The sequence below is a fragment of the Ammodytes marinus genome (assembly GCF_949987685.1).
Source record: "Ammodytes marinus genome assembly, chromosome: 15".
NCBI classification, from domain to species: Eukaryota; Metazoa; Chordata; class Actinopteri; order Uranoscopiformes; family Ammodytidae; genus Ammodytes; species Ammodytes marinus.
The window spans coordinates 24,371,684-24,390,922 of record NC_137219.1 but is presented as its reverse complement, the minus strand read 5'-3'; the positions used below and the strand labels follow the sequence as shown (position 1 = coordinate 24,390,922).

General features: G+C 41.7%; 1 protein-coding gene across 1 annotated transcript; it reads left to right on the top strand.

Annotated features, from left to right (window-relative positions):
- Positions 1 to 343: 343 nt before the first annotated feature.
- Positions 344 to 18,320, top strand: nol10 (nucleolar protein 10; the record flags this gene model as incomplete). Its single annotated transcript, XM_080042734.1, has 21 exons — positions 344 to 475; positions 835 to 880; positions 988 to 1,086; positions 1,202 to 1,279; positions 1,413 to 1,450; positions 2,040 to 2,176; positions 2,278 to 2,343; positions 2,773 to 2,833; positions 3,259 to 3,344; positions 3,874 to 3,952; positions 4,486 to 4,635; positions 4,885 to 4,951; positions 6,223 to 6,275; positions 12,363 to 12,489; positions 14,030 to 14,109; positions 14,260 to 14,358; positions 14,533 to 14,625; positions 15,802 to 15,978; positions 17,116 to 17,423; positions 17,859 to 17,961; positions 18,066 to 18,320. The coding sequence occupies exons 1-21, from the start codon at positions 410 to 412 to the stop codon at positions 18,318 to 18,320; spliced, it is 2,268 nt and encodes a 755-aa protein (XP_079898860.1). The 5' UTR covers positions 344 to 409.
- Positions 18,321 to 19,239: the final 919 nt, after the last annotated feature.

Below are 19,239 nucleotides of genomic sequence, written 5' to 3'. Positions count from 1 at the left end.
ATTTTGTCTTACTTTTTTAAAACATTATTCAAGACTAATATCACTGTTTTGAACCTTGTCCCACACACAGATACAAAATTCAACAATTGTTTAAAAATATGACTTAATAGCCTACTACTACTAATACTACAAAATAATCGAAATATTTTAGTATGTATTGTGAATTCTGCAAAGACATATGCCAACATACATGTTTATTTATGTTCTTGTTGTAAACCCAGAATAGCGTCACATAGGAGAGGAGGGGGAACTACTTTTTACTCAGTCAGTGTTGTTTCTACTCGGACATGTTTGCCAAAGCTCACCGTCTCTTCCTGTTTTTGCTCCGGAGCAACAACGTGGATACAGTGCGGGTTGCCGGTGTGTGTAGTAGTGAGAGAGAGAGGCTTATGCCTGATAACTCTCCACAATGCAGATATCCAGCGTGAATGACGTGAAAATTTACAATTTAAGCCATGGGAAGTCTCTCCCGGAGGTAAGAACACCACGCTCTGCTCATAAAGGCTTAGCTATATGCACTTCATAAACTGTTACCCACTCACTGCTTACCTTGAGCCTAGCTAGCTAACACAGCAGCTAGCCATGACAAGAGGGGTTCCTGCCATTGTGACAACCCCCTTAATGTAGCCTTTAATATACAACTATATAGTACTTTTAGAGCAGTTGAGCCCTAACCCCCAAACGCTGCACTAGTATAAGTAGCATGAACTGACATACTAAACAAACTTACACCAAACTATGACACACAGCTAAGCATGTTTTCAATGATGGCTATTGTATAGTTATTATACATCTTAATGCCAAGTCCTAACCGCCTCTACCTTTTTAACACAGTGGCTGTCGGATCGGAAGAAGAGACAGATGCAAAAGAAAGATGTCGGTGAGTTAACAGCTACACTTTTACCATTGCAGCCTGGTTAGTTATCTTCCAAATGTATGTCCTTAATCTGACTTTTCATATTATTTTATATTTTTCCTCTCCTTCAGACATCCAGCGCAGGATCGAGCTCATCCAGGACTTTGAGATGCCCACGGTGTGCACCTCCATCAAGGTGTCGAGGGACGGACAGTACGTACTGGCAACAGGTGAGACGAGCTGGGCTGTTTGTCCAGTAGAAATGGGTCTTTACGAAACTGTTTGGGGCGGCGGCTTAATTTTGCATTATGTGTACCTGTATTTAATTTTGTCCGTTCATCTCAGGCACGTACAAACCCAGGATCCGCTGCTATGACACCTACCAGCTGTCCCTGAAGTTTGAGCGCTGTCTGGATTCAGAGGGTAAGTCAGCAACACACACACACACACACACACACACTCACACACACACACACACACACACACACACACACACTGTATGGCATTCGTGTCATGTACAACTATCAATGATGTATTTCTTTTCTCTCTCTCAAAGTTGTGGCTTTTGACATCTTGTCCGACGACTACTCTAAGGTAAGACACTACTTCACCCTTGTTAGTTGTTATGTAGTGATCTGCGTTGTGCGGACAGACACATTGGTGGACATGCAAAGTATTGTCGACTCGTGCCGTCGCTTTAAGGATATGTGCGGTTTATCAGAGCCTTTCATTTTGGATGTGATTAAATGGTTGTAAAATATTCTACTGTATGCCTGATTGTATGAGGTTGTGTAATTGGCAAAAATATTGTATGCACATTTTACGTCAAATAACTTTCATACAAAATTGGCAGACACATCTTTTAAATAGTATTATAAACCTTATAGTATTACCTCGCTTAATAGGGAAAAGAACCCCTTTCGAGTTGACAGTCGCACATCACTTCACATAAAAATGCTTGGGGCGAAACTTGTAAACTTTTTGAAGTATCTTCATAAATAGCACCAGTGCGTAGGGTTTATTTTGACGTGTTACCCTTGTGACAGTAATGCAGTTTAAATGTTGGTCTGGTTCAAACCAAGTTGGTCGTAATGCTCCTGTGTTTTTTTTCCTGCATCTTTTTGACCCAGACTTGTCTTTAACCTTTCCCTCCATTCTCCCCTGTGTGTGTGTCTGTTTCCAGTTGGTGTTCTTGCACTGCGACCGCTACGTAGAGTTACACTCGCAGCACGGACACTACTACAAGACGCGCATTCCAAAGTGTGGCCGGGACTTCTCCTACCACTACCCCTCCTGTGACCTCTTCTTTGTGGGGACCAGGTGAGAGGGAGCAGTGGGCCAACAGAAGGCTTGTTTAGATGAGTCCTTTTTACATGTCCTAAGGGAGAACACACTGATAATGCTTCTGTTTTCACTTTCAGTTCAGAGGTGTTCAGACTGAATCTGGAACAAGGCCGCTTCCTCAACTCCCTGCAGACCGATGCTGCGTAAGTATTAGCTGAAGATGGTGATAATATTAATATGTTTTTTTGTTGTTCAGTTTATTGTTTTTTATTTCAATCACATAGATAGCCATCATTACATACATAACCTAAAATGTTAAAAACACACACACACACACACACACACACACACACACACACATAAAGGTTCTCATCTTATTTTATACATTGTCATAGTATATACCCAACTTTTTATTTATTTGTTTTTCGCATGTTCCTCAGGATCTTATCAACTATTTTTTTAAATTAATTATTATTATTTATTCCTGTATATAAATATACATATACATATGACACATACAGTATTACATGCAACTTTATGGTGTGATGTCACGTTAATCGATGAGCTCTTTGCTGTCACGGCTCTCTCAGCTGATGTTCATGATGCTTGTTTTCTCTCCACTCCTCCACCAGGGAGAACAATGTGTGTGACATCAACCCCGTCCATCATCTGTTTGCCACAGGAACCTCTGAGGTAGGTGTCATAGCAGGCTGTGAGTCTAATGAGTCAGCAGTAATTACAATACACAAGTGAAACCATGACTGAGTGTGTGGGGGCTGGATTTGTTCAGTAGATTTATTAGTATTAACTGTCATAAGTCAATAAGCGTCACGGTATTCCAAAACACACAGATACGCACACAAGTCTACCATTAAGCTATCAGGGTTTAGAAATAGTGTGTACAGGAAAGGATGCATTGGGTGATTTATGAATGAAATGCGGAGACATTTGAGTGAAAATGTATCACATATTGACGTTTTATTATTACCTAATGCTTTGTTACACAGCTTTATATTGTGTATTTTTTAAGCCCCAGTTAGTTTGAATGATTTCTTTAAGGTCAGGAGTTGACCTCATGTGTCTGACTGTATTGTGGTCTCTTCCGTGCGGTTTCAAAGGGACGGGTGGAATGCTGGGACCCTCGTGTGCGGACTAGAGTGGGCACGCTGGACTGTGCCCTGAGCAGCCTCACTGAGGGGACAGAGTACGTACCAAGCTGTTGCACTGTGAAGACATAGTTTATTTTAAAGCTGATGTCAGCCTGACTATGCATATATGGTATAGCCACATGGCACTATCCACCACTGTCTGTATCTGTACTGCATGAAAAACAAGCTGAAAGCTGTGCTATGTCGGTTTAGTTTTGGTATTTTTTTGGGGGGCCATTTTAGCATTAACTGTCTCTCCTGTTATCAGCATTTCAAGATTCAAGGTTAAAGATGGTTTGTCATGTGCACAACAATTACAGAGCAGTCGCCTGCAATGACATTCTTTAGTCTTGGGCAACAGGGCAATATAAGAAAAAGTTAAAGTATAAGAGAAACAAATAGGAAAGCTGAGACTTAAATAATAATAATAATAATAATAATAATAATAATAATAATAATAATAATAATAATAATAATAATAATAATAATTATAGAAAGTAAGAGTATAAGAGATGTCTTTGTGTCTCACTTTGCCTTTAATATTCTGTTAATACAATGTTGTTCTTATTGTGTTTTTGTCGACAGAGTTCAAGATTTGCCCTCAATCACTGCCCTGAAGTTCAACAGCTCCCTCACCATGGCAGTGGGCACCAGCACAGGACAGGTGAGCCAAAACACTTAGCTTATAATAAAAAAAAATTGGGCGACACAATATTTTGTTGCCTGCCTGTCTGCAGCAGCTGGACGTTAATCCCTTTTGGCATTCTTCCTCCACTTCCACTCTGTTTGCTGTTGTTGCAAATTATCAGCCGCCAACACACTGTGAAATTCTGACTCTTTTTCTTGCGATAAGTCAACTTATAAAGCTGATGTCATGCTGCCTTTTGGCTTGGGTCGCTTTCCATTTTTTTGTACAGGCTTAAACCATTTCAATGTTATGCAAACCAGCATTTGTCATTATGTGAGATCCTGGCAAATTGAAAGCTTAACACATCGGCACTGATACTGCACATGGCTCATGCTCACGGCCACCCTTTAGTAAGTGGAAACACTAGCCAGATCTAGGGTGCCGAACCGAAAATGATGGTCTTCAACACGTGCTTAATCCTTGAGTTTTGTTTTAGCATTTGGAAAGCTACGAATTTAAAAGATTCCCAATGTATGGTGTTTACTTCCACCCTTTGCTTTGTCTTCCAGGTGCTGCTCTATGACCTGCGCTCCAACCAGCCTCTGTTGGTCAAAGACCACTTCTACAACCTGCCAATCAAGACGCTCGACTTCCACAACCCACTGGACCTGGTTGTGTCCTCAGACGCCAAGATCATTAAAATGTGGAACAAAGACACGGTGAGCCTCAGTAATGGCTGCCATTAATAGACCTTTATCAACTGACTCGTACTGCATGTGAATGATGGCGTGTGTGTGGATGTTCTCGTGTTTATATACCAGCGTTCTTACACTATTATCAACCCACATAGCGTCTGTCTATTCGCTTTCATTGTCTGGATATTATTAAATGTTTGTGCAAAGACAGAATTGGAAGGTAGACTCTTTCTGATGCCACCATTCTCTTGTGTGTTGTATCTTCTCTCACAGGGCAAGGTGTTCTCCTCCATACAGCCTCCCACCAACATAAATGATGTTTGCATATATCCTAATACAGGTGAGAAAAGACTTCTCCACCATGACCATGCCATGAGAGGAACATCATTTTAAAAACTACATTTATAAAAACATAATAGACATGTACTATATACAGATGAAGCACACAACTGAACTAAAATGTATATCAACCACTTCATTTAAAGTGCACTGTGACAAAAAAAAGTCGCAAAGGGAATGAAATGTGCAGGGTGAAGTGTTGTGTCTGCAGATAGCAGCTACATCTGCCTTAAAAGATACTGTTAAATTATACTTTGAGGTTTAACTGTAGCTACAAAGTATTATAAAATAAAATATTTTAAAGGTAAATCTACCCTGCATTCCAATAACCATACTATTTTCTATTTAGTATGGTAGAAAAATTATTTAGGATGTCCCGATTCTAGTGGCCGCATTTAGTATGGTTAGAAATACCCGGATGTCTACTACATCCGGCCGAGATTTTTAGTGTTGAAAACAGCATCCTATTTGGGCGATTCTGACCCACAACCCAGTGCGCACCAGACGTGACATCACATCAGCGGAGCCTCCATAAGAAAACAAATGGGGATGCAACGAATATAAAAGCAAGAGGCAAGATCAATGCGCATTGTTATGATCAAATAAATAAGTAAAAGTATGTCCTAAGTGTATGCCTACTGCATCCTAACTAGATTATTTTGATGGTCGGATGTAGTATGTAGAATAGAAAAAAGAAAGAGTATGTGATTTGGGACGCAGGGAAAGTCTCCACTTCTCTCATTTAAGCCTCCATCTGTGCCCTGCGGGTGGCGCCATTCCACTGTAGAGTTGACACAACGTTAGACCTTGCAGTTTGATCTTATCCATCATTGCTTGTCAGTTCGTTTTCACAAGGAACCAAAATGAAGGTGAACCCTTACACTGAAGCCATTCATTATTTTTCTAATGGTTTTTGAGGTTTTGCTGCTTGTATTTGGGAAAAAAAGGTTCTGTCCGTAGAGCAACAGTGAGTTAAAGACACTTATCTGTATAACTCAACCTAAAAATATATATATTTTTGTTAACCTTTCAACTTACTAACAGCGTTTTAATTCACTTCTCATATCTTTAGTACTACCTATTGCAAATTAGTATAAGCAAACTCAAATCTGAACGAGCCTCTCTCACAGTTTGCAAGACTACTGTGATGTATAACCGTCGGATGTACATTAAAATGATGTTTTTAACACCACATCTGTGCTCTATTAATATCTGCTCTTGCTTCCGTCCTCTGCATTGTTCTGCCTGCTGCATCCTGTGTCTCAATGACAGGAATGCTCTTCACTGCCAACGAAGACCCGAAGATGAACACATTCTACATCCCGGTGAGCGCACACACGCAAACAGACAGACACACACACACACACACATACACACACACACATTCCTCACTTTACAAGCACACAGGTCACATACACGTCTATTCATCATTAGCACCTAGCTCAGACAAATTAGGGATACGTAATGTTATAGAACAGTGTGTACAAGACTCACTGGTTCATTTGTCTCTTTTAAGGAGAAAGCAAGCACTAGAGCGTGTGATACTTTGTTTCCCCCTGTAAGTAATCTGCTTCTCGGAAGTCTCCTGCATATACGGATGGAAAGTGTGTTGCCATAAACAGTCTGTCCTGTGATTCTGACATGACATTACAGCATGTGTTATTCTGGAAAAAGGGAGTGTTTGCTTACTGTTGTGTTTTCAGGGACACAGGGTTGACTTAAAGGGGGAGTCAGTGATTCTGTAGAAAATCGGTGAATATCTCCTCACGTTCTACTACCTGTCCGTACTGTGTGCGTGCTGGAGAAAAAAAATCCAGGGTTAATACACAGCCTAGGCTCTGTAAACGGGAATGTTGCTAGCTACGGTGGGCCCGCTTTTCCCTTTGTTAACATACGCTGTTGTTTAGTTTACAGAGCCTAGGCTGTGTTTGAACGCCATTTTTATTTTTACACAGTACATACAGTTAGTGGATGGTGAGGAGATATTCAATGATTTTGACCAAGTGATTTTGACAACAAGCGTTCTCCAGAATCACTAACAAGGGTAGGGTTGGGTTTAGTCAAGTACTGGTTATGGTTGAGCATAGTCTCCAGGAAAAATCAAATCAAAGTTTTTATTTATAAAGCCCAATATCACCGAAAAGCCATTTGCCTCATTGGGCTTCACAGTCCTGTCTTTTATATACAGTCTATGGTCCGTACACATATGACACAGTGTGCCTCTAAACCCTGAGCTGAAAGATAGAAATAATACAAATCCTGGAGTCTGAATTCAACTAAAGAAAATGAATCTATCTGGAATGTGACTAGTTATTTACAAGCCAGTAAAGTAAAAAAAAACTATAGTTAATGCAAGAGGCATTCTTGTGCTCCAGAACAGTAACACTTATATATAAAGAAATCACAGACAAAAGAGTCAAAAGTGATAACCTCTCAATGAGCCTCTATAGACCAGAATGCAGAATGTAGATTAATCATTAAACATCACTTGTGCGTGTGTGTGTGTGTGTGTGTGTGTGTGTGTGTGTGTGTGTGTGTGTGTGTGTGTGTGTGTGTGTGTGTGTGTGTGTGTGTGTGTGTGTGTGTGTGTGTACAGTAAACTAGGCTTTGCTTTATTTGAATGGTTGAAATTCCAGACATGATTGGACATTGACACGTCAGTCTGTCCTGAATTAGAGTAAGGGTTAGGTGGATACATGTCTATGCTGTTGGAACAAGCGTTGGATACAGCTGAAACTAAACACTGGCTTTATCCAAACAAAAATGCCCACATTTTCCATTTCACCTCCTCAGCTGAAAATTAGCATGATTATTGTCTTGTTTAATGTTAGCTCCTCTTTGAAACCAAAAATTTAGCAAATGTTTTTTTATAACATGATAAATTGACATTGTTGAGGTCTGGTGGCTGCGCTCTAAGCAACAAGCGTCTTTAGCATCTGTAGACATTTGATCAACCTGACATTTATGTTTCCGCAAGTTTTCCACATCAAAAGAGTTCCCTCTTCTCTGTCGGGAAATCCCCAATGAGGGTTTTTAAGACCTTTTTAAAATGCCATTTAAAACTGAATTGAATGCCAACGTCAAGTCTATACTGGCGAAGAGAAGGAGGGATATCATGGAAATTCTGACGTATTTTAAGGTACTTTTAATGAAGAAAATGTACTATATAAACTCACATTGATATACTGTAAGAATAGCTTTGTGAAGTGTGTGTATACTCTTAACAAAACCAAAACGTGGTCACTAAACGACCCCCTCTCATAGTTTTTATTCGATTCTACAAAAGGGCAATCCAAAAGTGGAACACGTTGTAAGGAAATGCAATTCTTTTAAGGCCTAATTTTGAGATTATTAAAATGTAATGCTTTTAAGACGCCGCCTTTTAAGGCTCTGGCTGTCTCGGTGGGAGAGTTTGAAGCTTTATCAGCTATCGGCTCAGCAGTGATTAAACAGGAGATTGGGAGGGGGCTAAACACTGGATTCTGTAGACTTTAGCCTCAGTGTGCCACTCCATGCAACCTCATCGGCTACTTTGACCAATCAGATTCCACAGAACAGGCAGACATGTTTAGCATATTCATCCATTGATTTGTTTAATCTAGAGGTGAGATAGTGAATCCTTGATCTGCCCTGCATAGTTAACCCCTTAGTAAGCTCAGTGGTATTCTATACGTACAGAGACGTGTGGGAGGCAGTGACGGGCAAGTCTAAGCGTGGACAAACAGCACTGGATAGTGTTGTAAAAGGACAATAAAATGGTTAATACTGGAAACTGATTATACTCAATGGATGGTGACTTAAGTAGGACAACCAGCACACAAGCTATGGCCATGAAGGCAGACATTCAGACTACAAACTTATTTTCAAAATAATCTTTCTCACCGGCTTTAAGACGGTGAATTGAAAGAGTTATAGGTGGCTGTAATCACTCCCCCCAAATATTTAGTACATTCTAAAATTTCAGCCGCACAGTGTCCTTGGAGAGACTGTTAGGATGGTACACACTCCATCACATGTAGTCACGTTGCTACCTGCACAAACCTCTCCATCGCAATCAATGAACCTTCACACTAATGACAAGCAGAAGATAGCTTCTGGATATGGCTGACTCAGGACTACAGACACACCTTAACAGTTGAACCTGTGGGGGGGGGGGGAGTTGTAGACGGCCCCTGCTGATCTGCCAGCCAGTCTGACTATACTGAATAAACACACTGTCCATGCAGACAGCCCCCTGCAGATTCTCTAGTCAGCCTGCCCCTCCCATGGTTACAATATCAATGTATGTATAATGAACTGTCTGCCTCTCAGCCTGTCTCTCCTCCTTCAACGGTTGCAGGGCCACTGTGATGTAATTTAGACGTCTCCCCCCCTGTGGGGCAAATGTGCTTTTAAATATGTGATGATTTTAATAAACCAGGGTCACTCTTAGCATACACTTGTGTATATGGCCATCAGTGACCCCTCCGGAGGAGTCCTTGCTATTTGAAATAAACCTTTTGCTTTAACACTGTATTATCTGCTTTTTATCACAACAAACCTTAGAGCACATTTTCTGCACAGAGCAAGGGTCGAGCAGCGTATATGGTCATGATATACAGGGTCGAGCAGCGTATATGGTCATGATATACAGGGTCGAGGAGCGTATATGGTCATGATATACAGGGTCGAGCAGCGTATATGGTCATGATATACAGGGTCGAGCAGCGTATATGGTCATGATATACAGGGTCGAGCAGCGTATATGGTCATGATATACAGGGTCGAGCAGCGTATATGGTCATGATATACAGGGTCGAGCAGCGTATATGGTCATGATATACAGGGTCGAGCAGCGTATATGGTCATGATATACAGGGTCGAGCAGCGTATATGGTCATGATATACAGGGTCGAGCAGCGTATATGGTCATGATATACAGAGCAGTCACTTCACTCAGGTATCACTTTACAGCCTGTGAAGATAGAGGGATTATGGCAGTGACAACGCATGCTAATCTCAACCTATTTCCCTAAGAACACAATGAACAGGTTGAGAACCCTTTGTCATTTATTCATATTGATGCAACACAAACTTCACCTTTTTCATAATAAAGTGGCATGGTCTGTAAACATTGCAAAGTCCAGTCAGTCAGCCTTTGAGGATTGAATTGAGCATTATGACGATAACTAAATCATTCCTTGATTCAAAGTGCTTTGTCACTATGCAAATGGCCATACTGCTTCTAGATTGTTTATGTAGCAAATAATGTGCAGTGTGCACAGTTGCAGGACATGAATGAGATTACATGGAAATGGAGCCCAGAACTAGCGAGTCCAACCCCTTTTTGATGTTTTTTTTTTATTAAGATAATTTTTTTGCATTTTCAAGCTTTATTTGACAGTACAGAGGAATGGGGAGACAGAGAGAGAGGGGGGATGACCTCCAGTAAAGGTCCACGGGTCGGATTTGAACCCGCGACCACTGCAACTAAGGCCGGAGCCAATATGGTACGCGCTCTACGCCACCGGAGTGCCCCCCTTTTTGGTGTTTAACCTATAATGGCTTTACGCAACAGCAAATGGCTGTGAGCAAGTAAAACAAGTTTAAGTTTAACATAAATATGTAGTTACACAACTCTGAGATGTTTCCTAACCCATTGATGACTATGGCAATCTAGGATGCATGTCCTTATTGCCTGAGGGTTTTCTGAAAAAATTGTATGAATTGTAAAGTCTACCAAAACCTTAATATCTAAGCCTGTGTAGCACATAGAAACATGAAATAAAATACATTTAAAAGTTAAGGTTCACATGTTTTATTTAGACATGCTCCCTTAGCGCTTACAAACCAACACATTTTTCAAAAAATCGTCAAAATTAGATGGGGGAGAAAAAAAAGAATAAATAATATAAAATATTTAAAAATAATGTGCTAAACCAGTTTTTTACGAGCTTCCTTTTAGCATGGATAGTAGTGACTGAGTGTGTAGTGGAGGGATAAAGATAGATAGATATAGGAAGGAGGAGATAGATTTATTTTATTATTTAGTTCAGTTATCACTGGCACCATAAATCCGATTTCCCAGTACAACTGGAACGCAGACTGACTCCGGCTGTCGGGAGCCGATCAGCTGGTCCAAACGGCTGTATACCACGGTGATGAAAACGAAACTGAAACTTAACTATCGCCTGGCTGGGCTGAATTTGAGTTGGAGCAGCAAAATATAGCCTAAATTCATAAATATTGTTAATAAATAGATGCAATGTGTTGTGTGATTTTCGTCAGTAGCCTATATAATAATAGTAGACCTTGATTCTGCACTCCGAACGCCACTAACTGTTCTGTAATACACTATCGCCGACACAGCTGGCGTATTTTTTTTATTATTATTTATTTATTAATTTTTTGATTGGTGTAATTTTCTGCAAACCACACATTTTTGGGGAGGTCACGTGGTCTTAAAAAATCAACAAAACCCACCTCGTGTATTTGAACCAATGACGGTGCATTCTATGTTGCGCACGCCATGAAAATTAGATAAAGTAACAATGCTGCATGATGCAGCATCAGGCAGGAGATACAATGTGGCATCGCGCAGCAGCCAGAGTCCATTTGCTGTGAGCACATGGTTAGATGGGACAGATTTCCTATGAATGCACAAATATGGTCATGCCAACCTTACCAGACCAAGTTACACCCATTGGTTGTGCGGAGCGATGCTATGAATGTTGGTTTGTATTAAAGGTGCTAATGTTAGCACCACAACTGTAGTGATTTATCACGGACATCCCTGTCAGTGACCAATTACTTTCAAATCCACATGGCATGTATGAAGATAGACTTGAATTTAAAACTATTGATTGAAACAAAAGAAAATCCCTTGTCAAATGTTGCATATGTATGTCATGGGTTGTAACAAAACAGAGTTTCTTCTCATTTGAATAATTGTGTTAGAAAAAAAAGGATAAAAGTAATTTACAAAAAAAGGAAAACATTGGAAGTCCAAAAAAAACATAGTCCTTAACTGGAATGAGAGCTATTCTGTTAATCATGTCATGACCCTTTGGCTTTGCAGCATGACAGAACTTCTCGACATGAACATACTATATGTCAAACACACAGTATAACACAGGCAAACACACATGCCCTACACTGTCACGTTAGTGTGATGAAATGGCGTTTTATTGTTGTATGGAATCATGTACATTTCTAGTCAAAGGTGTGGACTGTAAAAATGATTGCTCAGCCTGATTGAACAGTGACACATTGCTGTAGGGTTACACGTCAGCACAATTCTCCTTCGTTTTTAGCCGGAATGGAAACACAAGCCCTTAGACAGTCAGCCTATTTATGTTTCAACAAATGCATGACCGTTTTAGTAGCAGTGGAAATGTGACCCGTGTGTATGTAATGTGTATGTGTATGTATAGGCTCTGGGCCCTGCTCCTCGATGGTGCTCCTTCCTCGACAACCTGACAGAGGAGCTTGAGGAAAGCCCAGAGAGCACCGTATATGACGACTACAAATTTGTCACTCGAAAGGACCTGGACAATCTGGGTAAGAACTTAACCCCACCCCCCCCTCCTACACAAAACCCTCTCGCTGCATGTTGAAACAAATCTCCCAAAAAAGTGGCACACCCAATTCAATAGAGGAAGAAATCCCCCATTACCTAGCGTACGCAATGGGTGCATTTAACTCTTTAAACAAGAAAGCACCAAGGAAAGGATTAAAGAGATCACACTTACAAAGATGGGGGAATTCAATCGCCCCAACCAAGTTTCAACCAAAACTATGATTCAATGGGAGTCACTTTTTGCCGCCTTAAGGGTTAGCGCGGTAAGGCTAGACTACGAAGCAAGAGGCCCCAGGGAATGACTGAGAGGCTCTTACGTAAGGTGTGTGTGTGTGTGTGTGTGTGTGTGTGTGTGTGTGTGTGTGTGTGTGTGTGTGTGTGTGTGTGTGTGTGTGTGTGTGTGAGGAAGGGGTCGGCGGGGAGATGACGCTTGAAGGGGTTGAATGAACATTGGAATGCAGCCTCAGCGTTAAAGAGATCAAGTGACAAGAAGCAAGCAAGGTGGTTGGCTGCGGTGAGGATAAAGGAAGAGTAAAGGGGGGGGGGGAGCAGCCAGGCCGGTGTTGGTTTACAGAAGCCGCGTAACGTGGCCCATGGTTATGTAACACTCAGGCAGGGCCTACGCACGGCACATGAGGGAGAGAAGAAAAAAACTCCTGGGAAGGGTTGTACTACTTACCCCCACATTCTCCCCCAGTCTCCCTCTATCCACACCCTGTCACTCACCGGGAGGGTTTGACGCAATACATGATGCACTTTCTAACAATCTTGCTGCCGTTCACGCCCCAAAAGGGACTCGGCTCAGTTATCTCATATCTCATGGGGATTATCTCATTTAAAATGACATAACTCCGTGTGAAGTCATATATGAAATCGCACAAAAAAAAAGTGTTTAGTTTAGTTTTATTTATTCGTCACATACACAATTGCACAGGACAATGCCGTAGTGGAATTCTTATGTACCAGTCCGCCTGTAATTCAACTATATAAAGTGCAAGATTATAATAATGAATGGGTGGTTTTCAAGTTAAAGGTGCACTTTGGGTGTGTCAGAGAAGTAAACATTTTCTAAGGTATATTCTCATAACCGGATAAACAAACTTTTCCTCATAGGAAAATGTGATCCCTGGAACATTGTTTGAGGTTAGAAAACTACCTTAAAAGTTACTGTTTAACTTTTGGTTACAGCGGCAGGGCCTACACTTTTCTTGGTTACAGGTTCCTCAAAAAAATTGAGTTTTGATTTATGATGATAGATTTATTCAATACTAAGAATGACATGCAGAGAAAATATGTTGTGTAAACTAACTGCAGGCTTTGCGAATGATAATGAACATCGTTACTAAATTCAATATATTTTAGTCTGGACGGACATACCTACAGATTGACACAGCATTCCAAATAGCCACAATAAATCATTTTCATCCCCGGCCTTTATTTTTGATTTTTATTATTATGTATTTATTCATTGAAAATCAAATGAATGTTTTTTCTTGACGTGCGTTTGCTTCTCTGTGTCAGGTTTGTCTCACCTGGTGGGATCGTCTCTCCTGAGAGCCTACATGCACGGCTACTTCATGGACATCAGGCTGTATCACAAGGTCAGTTAACCGCTGTATACATTTTGTGTCAGAGTATTTCAATAGGTACCTCAGTTCCGACTGATCATGATATAACTGAATGTTACTATTACACAGAGGGTGTCTCATACTTTTCTTTAGATTTGACAGTTTCTCTCTTCTGTTTCGCAGGTGAAAACCATGGCCAATCCTTTTGCCTACGAGGACTACCGCAAGGATAAGATCCGCCAGAAGATCGAGGAGTCCAGGACCCAAAGGGTGCAGGTTAAGGTGAGCGCTCCTGATAACATAGTGGTTACAGCTTCACCTATGTTTGCTGAGCTAATCTTTGCTCATGGAAAATGATCGTCATCACTTTTTTACAGTTTTTTTTTAATTAAAATATTAAACTGTGTGTGTGTGTGTGTGTTCATCCAATGTGCATTGTTGTGTTGCCTGAGACAGAAGCTGCCCAAGGTGAACAAGGACCTGGCTCTCAAGCTGATGGAGGAGGGTGACGATGAAGCAGAGCTGACCTCCAGGAAGAAGAAGGGCAAGGTAGGAGAACACTCTCCCTTCTCCACTGACACTACCCAGGTGTAGTAGTGTCAGTGGAGAAGAGCCCTGAGCCATGGTACACACTCTATCCACTACACCACCGGAGCACCCCTTGTTAGGATTAGTTTTTTTAATAATCTATGTTTTTACTCGGGCTGTCAAACGATTACAATGTTTAATTAGATTAATCACAGGATTCTGTGGAACAAAACGGTTAATTCGAAATATGCCCAAAAAATTTGAATGTTCTCCTTATATTGTTCTATGAACGGAAAGATAAATGACAGAAGGTGGATATGTACATTTAAATTTAGTATTTTTATTCATTGAAAATCCAAATGATGGTTTTAATTCTGAAAATAAATTTAAATCAAACTAAATATACCTACCACACCATAATTCAATTGGTCTGTATCTTTACTATGTCTTTGGGCAAATATAGGCTATATAATGGCATTTATTTTGTGAATCTATAGGTTGTGCATTCTTGAATACAACTTGATTACAGTCCGCGGTGTGTGTGTGTGTGTGTGTGTGTGTGTGTGTGTGTGTGTGTGTGTGTGTGTGTGTGTGTGTGTGTGTGTGTGTGTGTGTGTGTGTGTGTGTGTGTGTGTGTGTGTGTGTGTGTGTGTGTGTGTGTGTGTGTGTGTGTGTGTGTGTGTGTGTGTGTGTGTGTGTGTGTGTGTGTGTGTACGCGCGAACACGTCCTAGGGGACTGTTCATTTGTGCCAGGAAGCCGACATTATGTTGATGTCTGATCACACACACCTCTGAAAACTGCAGACGTTTGTGTCCTCGCGGGCTCTGAACAGAGCGGACAATGTTTCTACTCCTGTTGCTCCCAACATCAACTGTCATCCGTGGCAGTTGATTTTATAAACTATCTATGCCCCCGACACAGACCTGACCGTTAGCAGTTTAAAACACGGCATGGGCTAAAGTGCTGCTATGTTTGGCTGCGCGCAGCTACTGATCCTGGGTCAGCCACAACGTTAGAGTGACTGTAGTACAGAGCCGGTGGGATGCACGGGGCGGATCATTCTGCACATGCGTTAATTGCGATAAAAAAATGAACGCGTTAATTCTAGAAATGAATCACCCTGCGTTAACGCATTCATTTTGACAGCCCTAGTTTTTACATCTATGTTTTCTGTTTTTATGTCAACTCTTTTGCAGGCTCTGCCCAGCGTCCTGGGAGACGAGCGCTTCAAGGTGATGTTTGAGAACCCCGACTACCAGGTGGACCAGCGCAGTGAGGAGTTCCGCCTGCTCAACCCCATAGTGTCTAAGGTGGGACAGAAGAGGAAGAAGAAGCTGCGTCTGCTGGCTCAACAGGACGCCGCTTCCCAAGAGGTAAAGACCCAATGTTTCCACATGTAACCTATTTGGAATGCAACCTATGTAACCGTTTGTACACGTTTCCAAACCCGTCAAGGGAATGTTACTGTCTCCAGGCGGTTACTGATGCAAATCTTTGCTAGTGAAGGACAGTGTTGAGCTGCAGAGAAGAAAAGAGAAACCGTTTTGAGCCAAAAGTAGGAGGGAGTAAGCGTTACTAAATAGTCAGCTTTTTGTATTTATATTTGAAAATGAACAAGTGATATTGGAGGGTGAGTCGCAGTGTTACATAATCCCTTCCAGACATGTCGACCATTGCTCTTTGTCCACAGCTGAGTTTGCACATGGTTTGCATATTAGTTAACCCTCTGAGGCGTGAAGCCATTTTCATTCATTTTCTGCTCAGTCTGGATTCTTATGTAATAGAGCTGGTATAACATCAACCCTGTAACGCACAGTCAAGCTATACACAACTTTCTTTTTGTAGGACTACTTAAGCTTTATCAATATGTGTGCCCCAGTGAGGTCACTAAATGGAAAAAAAATCGTATGATAAAGACAAAGGAAATTGAATATACCTTTGTCTTTAATGACACACAAAGCTTTTTTGATGACTAAAACACTTCCAATGTCTTGTTAGTCAGAAAGTGAAAAAATAAACATAACTTGTATATTATACATTTATTTATACTTTTTCAAAGAAGAGTCCATACCTTTTCTTCCCTTATGTCTTTTCTCTATGTCATTCTCATAAACTGTATATAGCAGAGGCCTTTTCACATGGCACAGACCCTTCAGAAGTCGGTGAAATTAGCATATTTTCCGACTTTATTTAATCGACCGTGAAGTATACGCATTGACCCTCTTCCCATTGATGTACTAGCCATGGATGTATAAGGGTTATGGTTAGGGAGGGACAGGCCAACAACCAAACAAAAATCTCCCTTAGCATCCTGGGAAAGCAAATATGGCGTTTAGCATCAAAGCTAGCAAGAAATCAAAGCTCAACAATGGATAAAGCCTTATCAATCATCAATCAATCTTATGTATTTAACCACAAAGACCCTGAAAAGTAGCACAAGTTCCAGGCCTTTGTGTGTATAGTATAATATCACATGAATAACGTTTGGCTTTTGCAACATCTCTGTCCAGGCTGGTGGCGAGGAGGAGGAGCCCGAGGGCAGACCTAGCTCTGAGGAGGAGAGCTCTGACGATGACGATAAGAGCTGGGTGGAGGAGGTGAGGGAGCAGAGGAGACTGATCCATGAGGAGGGCAGGGACCGCAGGAGGCAGGAGAGGAAGACGGCAGACCGCAACACTGTCCTGATGGAGAACGGAGCAGGGAAAACTACAAACATGGCCGACGGCAAGAAGAGCGGTCAGCCTCAGTTCTACCAGCTCAAGGCCGGCGAGGAGTTCAGGAGTTTCCGCGACATAGCGCCCAAGCAGAGACTACAGAAGTATGTCCTTTTGAAACCAACAGACTGTTATTCAGACAGCTTAAGGCTTTTGCAGTTTTGGTCGATGACCTGTCCGCGTTATGGAACACACTTTGTGAAACATGTGATTAAAGTTATAATGCAAAATGCCCTTTTTCATTAATATGGGTCTGACACCCAGAGTATGAGAAAAAACAACCCCGTCTTATTCTCCACCTCCACCATTCTGAAAACCTGTGTTCAAAAACCCCCAGTCAGATAACTCTTAGTAGAAACCCAAATTACAAATTTGATCCTGAAAATGTGCACATGTGACTTTAAAATAAGATAATTCATTCAATTATATTTATAATAATAGACCTACAAAACTACAGCTGGAGTTCAGAGTCAACACACTGTGTCTCTATGTACAGTTTGGTGTATCATCATGTCTGGACAACATGTGTATTCTTCCAGGGCTTCTTTGGAGGAACGTCTGAAGATGGAGGAGCACTCTGGAACCAGCCACATGGCCGACACCGCCGTGGGCAGCAAACAGCTAACCTTCACTCTGAAAAAGGTCAAAAAACACTGGTCCTGGATCACACAACCAAATAGTTTGTTTATTAACAATGTATTTAACATCCATTATTCATTCATTCATTCATCTGTCCTTTGCTGCAGTCGGAGCAGCAGAAGAAGCAGCAGCAGGCGGAATGGGAACACCACGAGGAGAGGAAGAAGCTGAGGCGCTCGGCAGGACACCTGACCAGCAGCAGAGGCCGAGGCAGAGGTGGAGGCAGGGGGGGAGGTGGTGGTAGGGGAGGGGGTGGTAGGGGAGGGGGGGGATTCAGGGGAGGAAGCAGGGGGAGAGGGGGCGGAGGAGGGAGAGGGGGCGGAGGAGGGAGAGGAAGAGGAGGGGGGAGAGGTAGCTACTGAAGAGGGCAGCCTAGTCGTCTACCAGGGCCTCTAGTCCTGAATGGACAACACAGGCATATACCGGAAATAATACATTCGCTCAGGTCAAAGTTTAGTATTGTCTTCCATTCACTCAACTCTAGCAGAGATGTCTTATAGTTTTGAGAGAATACAGATGTTAAAGGCATACTAAGTGATTATAATCCAGAACACTTTTTTGTCAAAATCAGCTAATATTACCTGTCTGTCGTGTGGGCACGCTGAAAGAAATGTTGGGTATTTAAACACAGCCGCGGCTCCCCTAATGGCGATCTAAAAAGCCTGGACTAGAGCAAGCAGCCGCCCAGAACATCGGTGAATGGACTGTTCACTTGCTCTGACTGTCAGTTATTGCGGCGGTTAGTATAAACATAAAAAACGTTGGCCAAACGTTTGCTGGAGATCGCTTAGTATTCCTTTAAGCTGTAGAGACATATTGGAGACATTCTGCACAAGCGGCATAGACTGACAATGACTGACATAGAAGCCTGGCCCGTGCCTCTGGGTGGTCTGGGCCATGTGTTTCGCTGCTCTCTGCAAATTCGGAGCATATAAAAAAAAAAAAGATAACATACGTCTCTCTCTGTGTTTATGTAATCATTATGCCATCATCCAAAATGACCTTAACTGCATTTTTTGTCTCAACTGCTCCTCAGTGGAGCCTGTCATTTCTGTTCATGAAGGGGAGAATGTGTGTGTGTGTGTGTGTGTGTGTGTGTGTGTGTGTGTGTGTGTGTGTGTGTGTGTGTGTGTGTGTGTGTGTGTGTGTGTGTGTGTGTGTGTGTGTGTGTGTGTGTGTGTGTGTGTGTGTGTGTGTGTGTGTGTGTGTGTGGAATACAAAATGTTTTGTATTTTTATTGCTATTTGTTATAACTGTATATTGTTAAACCATTGCTGGATT